Raw genomic sequence first — 10,015 nt, forward strand, 5'->3', positions numbered from 1 at the left:
TTGGACAAAATTCATATACTTCACAATTCATCCATTTAAAGCCAGGCCAGAGGCCGGGGAGATGGCTTAGTAGAATAAGTGCTTCCCTGGCAAGCACAAGAGCCTGAGTTCAATCTTCCGTTCCGCAAAAAAAAAAAAAAAAAAAGTCAGGCCCTTCAATGGCTTTCAGTGTATTCAGACTCGTAGTACAGCCATTGCCACAGTTAAATTTGGAATGTCATCATCGTGCAGAATAAACTCCCTATTCTTTGAAAGTCACTTCCCATTTGCCCCCTAGGTAATCACTGATCTACTTTGTCCCAATGGGCTTCCATATTCCAGACTTTTGTGTGAGTGGAATCGTACAATAAGTAGCCCTTTGTATCTGGCTTGATTATTTGACACAGTGTCTGCAAGACTCATCCAGGCTATAGCATTTGTCAGTACTTCATTCCTTTTTCTTTGCCAAGTACTTCATCATGTTGAATGGCTAAATGCTATTTCATTATGTGAGTATATCACATTTTGTTTATGCATTCATCTATTGAAGATGCGCCAGGCAGTGGAACCTGATGTCTCAGATGCAGGTGGGACATCCAGAGGAGTCATATCTGCCCATCTCTAGGGATTGATGGGGCTGTGTCAGAGCCCTGAGCTCCCCACCTTCAGGGTCCATGCTTTTCCACACAACAAGAGGATAGGGAGTGGAAAGCAGGCAGATAAGGGGCCAGTCCCTATTAAAGGGAAGGAGGACCCATCAGGCCAGAGAGACCATAGAGGTGGCAAGGAGCTAGGAAAGCACAGGCAAAGTCCAGGACCGGAGGCATTCTAGGAGGTGATTGTGCCTCTGTATTGTTTAGCACAGAGATGTTTAGGTTTCTTTTTAAAAATATTCTTCAATTGCTAGGGTAGAAAGAAAGACACCCCAAAACACAGCACAAGATTTCAGGCATTCTTCAGTGGTGGTTCAGCACACACAGCCATTTTTGGCATGTTTCTGATTGTTTGACTTCACAATTCTCTCTCAAATACTGGTCCTCACACTGAGACACTAGCACTGGCTTCCCTTCACAAGAAGTGGGCAAGACCATGTCATAGGCATAACCTGAGTTCTATGATTTAAAGCCAAACTCATTAACTTGGGTTCTGTCTTGTTAGAACACTTTAGCTTTGAAATGAAAATGACTGGGGGGAAATGCATTTTCTAGTTCTATCATTTCTTGTTATTTTAGTCCACCTAACTTCGAGCAGCTGTGTTGGTTAAGTTTTTCCCGAAGCATTCAAAAGGTTGGAATTCTGACAATGGCACTTACTTTAATTGTCATTAACCATTAACAGGCTTCCTCTTTCATGGCACTGCTGCTGCTGCTTGAAGGGGGAATGTTCTCCTCATTCCCCCCACCCTCCGGGCCATTGGACAAGGTTTTTCAGTACATTGACCTGCACCAGGATGAATTTGTACAGGTAGGAGAAGCTATGCGTGAACACTTGGGTTATGATCTAGGATCTTGTGAAATCATTATTTTCTGGAAGATGTGGATTTTTGTGCCTGATGTCATGATTACACTTAAAAGCCTGTGACTCCTCATTAAATTAAAATAATTGTTCTTCATTAGCTCTGCGAAAGAGATTCTCTCCCTCTCCACTCCTTCTTGAAAGGGCACTATTTATCCATCCCTAGCAATTTGATCCAGGACTGTCCACTTGGAGATGACAGCACCATAGAACTCACATATATTCTGGTCCATCAGGTGGCCCACTAGTAATGCCACTGGCTCCTGCTGAGGTCTGGACAAAGCTGGGGGCTAAAGAGCCATGAAGTCAGTGCAATATTGTGTTTACAGCACATGTGCAGTGGACACTTGGTGTCCTCCTTTAGGACCCTCTGCCTCTTTCCTAACTCATTAGATGGCTATTGGCCCATAGTGTGGGCATTTGGGTAGAGGGGAGGAGGAAGGTGACAAGGAAGGGGAGGGAGAGAGGTAGGCCTTGGGAGCAGAAAGAGAGATGAGCAGCCTGAAGCTCCTTGGGGTCTCACTGAATTTTGTAGTACATAGTAGGCGTTAATACGTATTTATTGGGATCAGTCAACCAATTTTAGGAATACTGTCAAGCAAACAGGTGTGATATTTTCATGCTTCATGCTAAAGGCTCAAAGCTGAATGTTCAGGCTAGTGTTTCTAAGCTTGACCTTTATGTAATCCTTCTTCCTGTTGCAATATTAACTGAGTGTAAAAGCCTCTTGAATTTTCAGAACTTGAGCATTTATCTATAATTGGCTGCAATGAACAGGGGCTTGAAAAACATTTCCTTGTGGTAATCAAGTGCTGATTGAGGTTTTTAGCTAAACACCCCCTCTTCCCAACTGCCTTAAGCACACCTAGACCACCCAGTTTTGGGAGAACTCAGCAACATTGCTTTACAAATTTTAGTTGTAAAACATAAGACACAATTTTCCTTAAATAAATTCACCTAAAATAAGAGTATTACAACCAGGAGAAAGAGATCAAACTTAAACAAATTAGGGCTGGATATGATGGAGCCTGCTTATAAACTCAACTTATAGGGAAGCTGAGGCAAGAGGACCATGGGCTTGAGGCCAATCTAAGAAGCTTAGTGAGATCTCCTAAAAAAAACAAAAGTTAGGGAGAGGAGTTAAGATCAGTCATCCAAAATATGTATAATTTTTTGAAAAAGAACTATTTTAGGAATGGCCAAATAGCTCAGAGAATCAAAGCACCTACAAGCAGAGCAAGGGCTGGGGTTTCGATCCCTGGGCCTGCAGTGCAGGCCCTGCCCCCGGAGTGCACTAAGATGGCAATTGAGACTGGGTGTGATGGCGCACGCCTGTGATCCCAGCTGATCAGGTGGATCACTCTGAGTCCAATCTAGTAGTGAGACCCTGAACACCCTGTAGACCCTTCCCTAAAATACAATAACAAACAAACAAACAAACAAACACTATCCTAGTTCCCAGCACAAGAAATTCAGTTTCCAATACTGAAATATGAATGATTATTTGTAATTATTACTTGAAACTGACACTCTTTCAGCACAACCCAGCACCTACTGGCTATCAGTGCATTCTATAACAATAAAACCATGTCATTATTGTGTAAGGTCCATTTGCTCAGGCTATAATCTTTTATTAGTATCAATGTTGGAAAATACTACATTTAGTGCTTTTATATTTTTTTGACAAATGGGAGCTGTTTTAAGTCTTTTTAAATTTTTTTTATGCATTTAGTACGGGGTCAACAGGGTCTACAGGGTCTCACTACATAGATCTGACTCTTAGTGATTCTCCTGTTTTCAGCTTCCCAAGCACTGGGATTATAGGCACGCACCACCATACCCAGTTCCAATCATAGTCTCAAAGTGCCCCAGGGGCAGGGCCGGCACATTATGCTGGGGATCAAACTCCGGCTGCTGCAGTCTGCTAAGCAGGCACTTTAGTCTGCTGAGCTATCTGGCTAGCCCTTTTTTTAATTTTTAAAAATCATTTTCTTATCTATTTATTTGGTATAGGGTCTCTCTATGCAGCTCAGAATCATAGCAATCCTCTTATCTCAGCCTCCCAGAACTGGGATTACAAGTGTGCACCACCATGCCAATCTTGGTAGCCAGCATGGCACTCCTAAGCTTCAGGAGCAGGCATAGCATACAGTATCGGGGATTAAACCCAGGTCCTTGTGCTCAGGCAGGTGCTTAGACCGCTGAGCTATCTTCTCTGCTCTGTTTTAAGTCTTTATGGGAATCTTTGTAAGACTTGGCAAATAATTTAGAATTATTATTATTATTATTATTATTATTATTATTCAATGTTTTGGATGGCCTGAGTAGCAAGCGTGTATGTGATATGTGAAAGTAACAGAAAGTGAGATGAACCACATCACCTGGTGATGCTTTTGCAAAGGAGTTATTTTATGAATGTTACCTCACTGCCCACTGGGCTTGGAGGTACAGGGAGAGTGCCACCATCTTCTACTATCTGTCCTGCCTCATTTTCATTGCTAACAAAACACCTCTGGCATCTAGGCTCTCCCATAAACACCCAGCTCGTCTGTCAGTTCATCTTCAATGCCACTTTGTTTACTAGCATAGTCTGTAAAACTTTTGTCCCCTGTTCTCCTATTTTCCTACCCATATGGATGGAGCCTCTTCCCCATACTGAGACCCTCTCGCCTTCTCTTACAGACACTCAAGGAGTGGGTGGCTGTTGAGAGTGATTCTGTTCAGCCTCTGCCTCGTTTTAGACAAGAACTCTTCCGGATGATGGCTATGGCTGAGGACAAGCTTCAGCGTCTGGGAGCTGGAGTGGATTCTGTGGACTTGGGTTCTCAGCAGGTGCTGGCAGGTCTCCTGATGGTTAGGCAGCCACTGCTTCTGTGGCTGATGTTATAACTCAGCCTTCCTTTGGAGTAGCAAGTGAGGGGCTTGACCTTACCCCAAACCACACCCCTAGTGTCCTAATACCCAATAAGGCTGAAACATTCCACCTAGTCTCAAATTAGACCATAGTATTCTAGTCATGTAAGGGCTAAAGGCAGTGTCATATAGAAATGGAGGAGGTGAGTGAAGATCAGTTTGTTACGGAAAGATCCCTTCCTCCTTACTCTCTGTTCACTTCCTGCACTCGTGAGTTACATTCTCCCCAATGGCCCTTTACCTTAAATTCATATGCATCTTTCTTGAAGTCCCGTGTATATAGCTACATTCTTTCATCAGAATCATTGCTCAGAACTGCCACTCCATCAGGAATGTTAATCCTAAATCTAAGTGCCCAGTGAAACCTTCTTTAGCATTGAAAACATCAGACAGTCCAAGTTGTCCAGCATCCTGCCTGCCTACTTTAAACTCGCTAAGATCTGAGTTCTTATTGAAGAGTACATCTTATTCACTACACTACTTACTACTGAGTAGCAATGGAAGCACATTACTTTAAATTGTGTTTTGTATTTTTTATAAAATATATGCTTCATGATACTAGTTTAGAGATAGAGAAAGTGATGCTCAGGACAAAGACATCGGCCTTACAACAGAAGTCCCCAAACCCTAGGACATGGACCAGTACCAGTTTTTGGCTTGCTAGAACTGAGCTTCATAGCAGGTGTGGAGAAGTTTCATCTGTATTCCACTCTGCATGACTTGCAGTATTGCCTGAGCTCCACCTACCATTGGGTCAGCAGAGGCCTTAGATTTCCAAAGGTGCACAAACATTAATATGAACTGCATATGCAAGGGATCTAGCTTGCATGCACCTTGTGAGAGTCCAATGCCTGATGATCTAAGGTAGAGCTGAGGAAGTGATGCTAACACTATGGAGTGGTGGCAAACACTGATTAACATAGGCAGGCCTTTTACTGCACAGAGATCAAAATAACTCAGTAGTTTGCAGACTCAGCTCAAAACCTTACTGGAGAGGGGCAAGCAAAAATTAAGCCACATCTTATGACAGGCTTTACAGTAGTGGCAAGATGGAATCAGCTAGTCATAGAAAAACAAACTCAGAGCTCCCACTGACTACATTGTAGTGTTCTATAATTATTTCATTATATCTTAAAATATAACAATAATAGAAATAAATGTAATACACTTGAACCATCCCAAAACCATCCCTCAACCCATCCGTGGAAAAATTGTCCTTTCACAAAACTACTGCTGGTCACAAAAAAAGTTGGGATCACTTCTTCACAGGGTCTACAGATAGATAAAACTCATACTTTCATATTCTGAATTTTCTGGGGGGAAAATGCAAGGTTTGTTTTGGGGGGTGAGAAGGTTTAACACTGTGATTTATCATCCTCCTGCAGCTGCCTGGTGGCCAGAGTCTTCCTGTACCTCCCATCATACTGGCTCAGCTGGGGAACGACCCACAGAAACCCACTGTGTGCTTCTATGGGCACCTGGATGTGCAGTCTGCTCAGCAGGATGACGGGTGGCTCACCGATCCTTACACGCTCACAGAAGTGGATGGTTAGTTAAATGCTGACTCCTCAGGGCTTGCATACAAGGTTTAAGAATTTAAGATGTGGTTCTACCCAAGCTCCAGGTCTTTGCTGGTCATTAAGGACAAAGAGAAGAGCTGCTTTCAGTCTACAAATTCATCAGTGAGCTTGAAATCCTTTCCCTTGTGAAACTATAAAACTCTGTGCTCTTTAATGGGGGCTCTCAGGCACTGGGGTCAACCCTTTCTCTTTTTAAAAATGTCAAATATGGGCTGGTCAGATAGCAAAGCGGACTAAAGGGCCTGCTTCGGCAGAGAGCAGCGGCCAGGGTTTGATCTCTGGCATGCCTTGCGGGCCCCACCCCTGCGGCGCACTGAGACTGTGATTGAGACTGAGCCTGGTGGCCTGCGCCTGTAATCCTAGTGCTCGAGAGGCTGAAAATAGGAGGATCACTAAGAGTCTGAGCTACCTAATGAGACCCTGTACACCCTGTAGACCTTATGCTAACTACATTAAAAAAAATGAAAATGTCAAATGTAATTTGTATTTTATAGGAAAAAGGAAGAAGGGTAAGACCAGCGAGATAGCTCTGGACTAAAGCACCTGCTTAGACAAGATTAGGTAGGAGCAGGCAAGTGCAGGGACCACGGTTTGATCCTGGCACCACATGCTGCGCCGGCCCTGCCCTTAGGGCGGGCTGAGCCGGCCCAGACTGGGCATAGTTGTGCACACCTATAATCCCAGTGCTGGAGAGGCTGAAAGCAGGAGGATCACCACGAGTCCCAGCTGTGTAGGGAGATCGTGAAAAAACCAATACATTTAAAAAAAAAAGAAGAAAAAGAAGAAGGAGGAGGAGGAGGAGGAGGAGGAGGAGAAGAATAAGAATGGTTAGTAGGGATGTATATATGTCTTTTTCTCATTTTGTCAATTGTGAAATCTCAGAGTGAGAGGCTGTGAAGTATGTTGTTCTACAACAAATCCTCTGGTACCTCAGTGAGGTTGGATAAAATAACTGATTACTGAGGGGCCCAGTGGAAGGTCTTTGTTTCACATTAGCTCATTTTACTGATTAGCTGTTGACCATACCATTTGTATGTAAGAAATCACACTTTGCAATTTCAGATCAAGATTTGTATCTGGAATATTTAGAAGTATTTTTAAGATTATTGCCTATAAAGGATATAGGTTTCTAACAGTCTCAAATTGGCAGAGGTGTCCATACTATTTTGAAAGTATTCTGTTTTTTAAAGGAAAACTCTATGGACGAGGAGCAACAGACAACAAAGGCCCAGTCTTAGCTTGGATTAATGCTGTGAGTGCCTACAGAGCCGTGGAGCAAGTAGGTGACCATCTGTGACTGGTGAGAAGTGATGGTGGTGATGATAACAACAATATGCTTTCCTTAAGTGGCTTACTTTGTCCCCACCAAATTGCACTGTGTTGCTTATTTTCCCTAATAACCTTTGGAGGTGCATGGTACAGTTGTATCTTTTTAACCAACAAAAGTAAGGCTTGAAAAGGCTAGGGAACTTACTCAGTGAAAGCAGTCCAGTTTGCAACTTAGCAAGACTTTCTCTTAAAAAAAAAAAAAAAAAAGTTTTGCTTGGGGCAAAAGCAATAGGTTTGGAACAAAACAAAATAAAACGAAACAAACAAAAAAACAGAAAATACAGTATCCCAATTAGTGCCAGTAACAACACTCTGAACATGGACTTAGCCTATACCGGCAACCACTTAGCTGTGGCTGAATTCCTATCTGCTATTGCTTTTTGGGCAGAACTGGGGATTGAACTCAGGCCTTTGCACTTGCCAGGCAAGCACTTATTCTACTGAGCCATCTCCCCGGCCCTATCACTTATTTTTGTTTGTTTTTACATTTTTTATTTTATTGTTGTATTTAGTACAGGGTCTGCAGGATGTCACTACGTAGATCAGACTCATAGTGACTCTCCTGTCTTCAGTCTCGTGGGCGGGGCTGGCACAGCATGCCAGGGATTGAACCCCAGCCACTGTGCTCTGCCTAAGCAGGTGCTTTAGTCTGCTGAGCTATCTGGCCGGCCCTACACCTTTTTTTTTTTTTTTTTTTTCTTAGAACCAGGAATTGAACTCAGGCCCTTGTGCTTGCCAGAGAAGTGCTGAGCCATCTCCCCGGCAATTATTAGCACATTTTTGCAGTACATACTGATGACTGCAAAGTTGGTAAATGGAAAGTTGGTAAATGTATATAACATATCACAGTTCTTTTCTCTTTATTTTGCTCTTTACTTATATTCATATAAGAGAACCCATGGGCTACGTAAGCTTGCGTGTTTGATTTATTTCCCTTGACATTATTATCTCAAGGTGCATCCATTTTCTTACAAAGGACTCAACTTTATTTTTATGGCAAAGTACTACTCCACTGTATGAAAGTGCCACATTTTCTTTAGCCATTTACCTGTTAATGGACATACAGACTGCTTCCAAGATCGAGTTATTATGAGTTGTGCTGCTGTAAACACGAGTGTGCCTGTGCCACCATGATATGCTCTTTAACTCTTTGGGGAAAATACTGAGGAGGAGACTAGCTAGATCAAATGCAATTTCTATTTTTAATTTTCTGAGGAATCTCTTTACTGGTTTTCATTGCGGTTGTACTAGTTTACATTGCCGTTGGCATTGTAAAAGGACTCTTCTCTCTTGTCAGCACTTGTCATTATTTGCTTTCTTGATGATAGCCATTCTGTCTAGATAAGATGGAATCTCGGCGCTTTTTTCAATTTGCATTTCTCTAATGGCTAGAGAGGTGAAATATTTTTTCATGTATTTATTGACCATTTATACTTCCTTCTGAGAAGTAAGTTACCCACTTTTTGACTAGGTTTTCTTTTTTTTGGGGGGGGAGGGTCTATCTCTCTCTCTTTTTAGTTATTTATATATCTAGATGTTAGTCCTCTGTGAGGTAGCAAGCAATTTTTTTTCTCATTTTGTAGGTTGTCTCTTCATTCTGTTGGTTTTTACGTTTGCTGTGCCAAAGCTTTTTAGTTTAATAGAATCACATTTGTTGATTGTTGATGTTATTTCTTGTGTAAATGGGATTCTATTCAGAAAGTTCTTGCTTATGTCTATACAACTTCAAGTAACAACTTCAAGGGTTGTATGTATTTTATCCTCCAGCCGATTGTTTCTGTTTTAACATTCAGATCTTTGATCCATTTTTATTTTATTTGAGTGCACGCACTTCTTGTTTAATGACTTCAGTTCCATTCCCTCAACTAGGTCATTGGTTGATTACTAAATAAGGAATTGTATATGGTATGTGTATTCCAATATTCAGAACAAAGAAATCACCCAAGGAAACTGCACCTTGGTGACTTTGCTTTTATTAGGATGACTCTCATATTTAGGTAGTGACAGAACATAAAATTATAGTACTGTTCTATGTGGTACAATCAGCAAAAATTACAGTACTGTAAAAACAAGGTGTATATCAGAAAATGACATTGAGGCTCTATAAACAAGATGTACAGAACTGCACCAAAAAAAAAAAAAAAAAAAAAAAAAGGTGGGCAGTAAGTCCAGGTGACATGCCATGAGTTCCAATAGCATCTTAGTCATAAGTCCAAACCATTGTTCAATAGGTAAGTCATTAAATGAGGAATATCCGTGCATGGTGAGAAATATAAATCTAAATTCAATCTTTTGCATGTAGATAGCCACTTTTCCCAGCATCATTTGCTAAAGAGGGTATATTTTCTCTGGTGTATATTTTTGGGACCTATGTCAAGTATTAGATGTCTGAATGTGCCTGGGGTTGTTTCTAAACACTCTATTCTATTCTGTTGATCCACATCTGTTTTGTGGTTTGTTTTTTTTTTTTTTGTTTTGTTTTTTGGTTTTTTTTTGGTCTAGTACCATGCTGTTTTATCACTGTAGTTTTGTAATATAATTTGAAATCTGGGATTGGGATGCATCCTGCTTTACTCTTATTGCTCAGAATTGTCATTGCTTTTTTGGTTCTATATTCTATATATTCTGGTTCTATATTCTATATATTCTGGTTCTATATTCTATGTATTCTGGTTCTATATTCTATGTATTCTGGTTCT

The 10,015-nt window shown here is 41.4% G+C and overlaps 1 protein-coding gene across 1 annotated transcript in view; it reads left to right on the forward strand.

Annotated features, from left to right (window-relative positions):
* The first annotated feature begins 1,322 nt into the window (after nt 1-1,322).
* The window catches only part of Cndp1 (carnosine dipeptidase 1), a 36,025-nt gene continuing 27,332 nt past the window's right edge, over nt 1,323-10,015 (forward strand). Inside the window, 4 exon segments of the mRNA XM_004640212.2 lie at nt 1,323-1,443; nt 4,177-4,326; nt 5,793-5,955; nt 7,178-7,266. Coding sequence (XP_004640269.2) covers nt 1,330-1,443; nt 4,177-4,326; nt 5,793-5,955; nt 7,178-7,266 — 516 coding nt within the window. The 5' untranslated portion in view covers nt 1,323-1,329.

Source organism: Octodon degus, unplaced genomic scaffold (genome assembly GCF_000260255.1).
Source record: "Octodon degus isolate 3935 unplaced genomic scaffold, OctDeg1.0 scaffold00120, whole genome shotgun sequence".
NCBI classification, from domain to species: Eukaryota; Metazoa; Chordata; class Mammalia; order Rodentia; family Octodontidae; genus Octodon; species Octodon degus.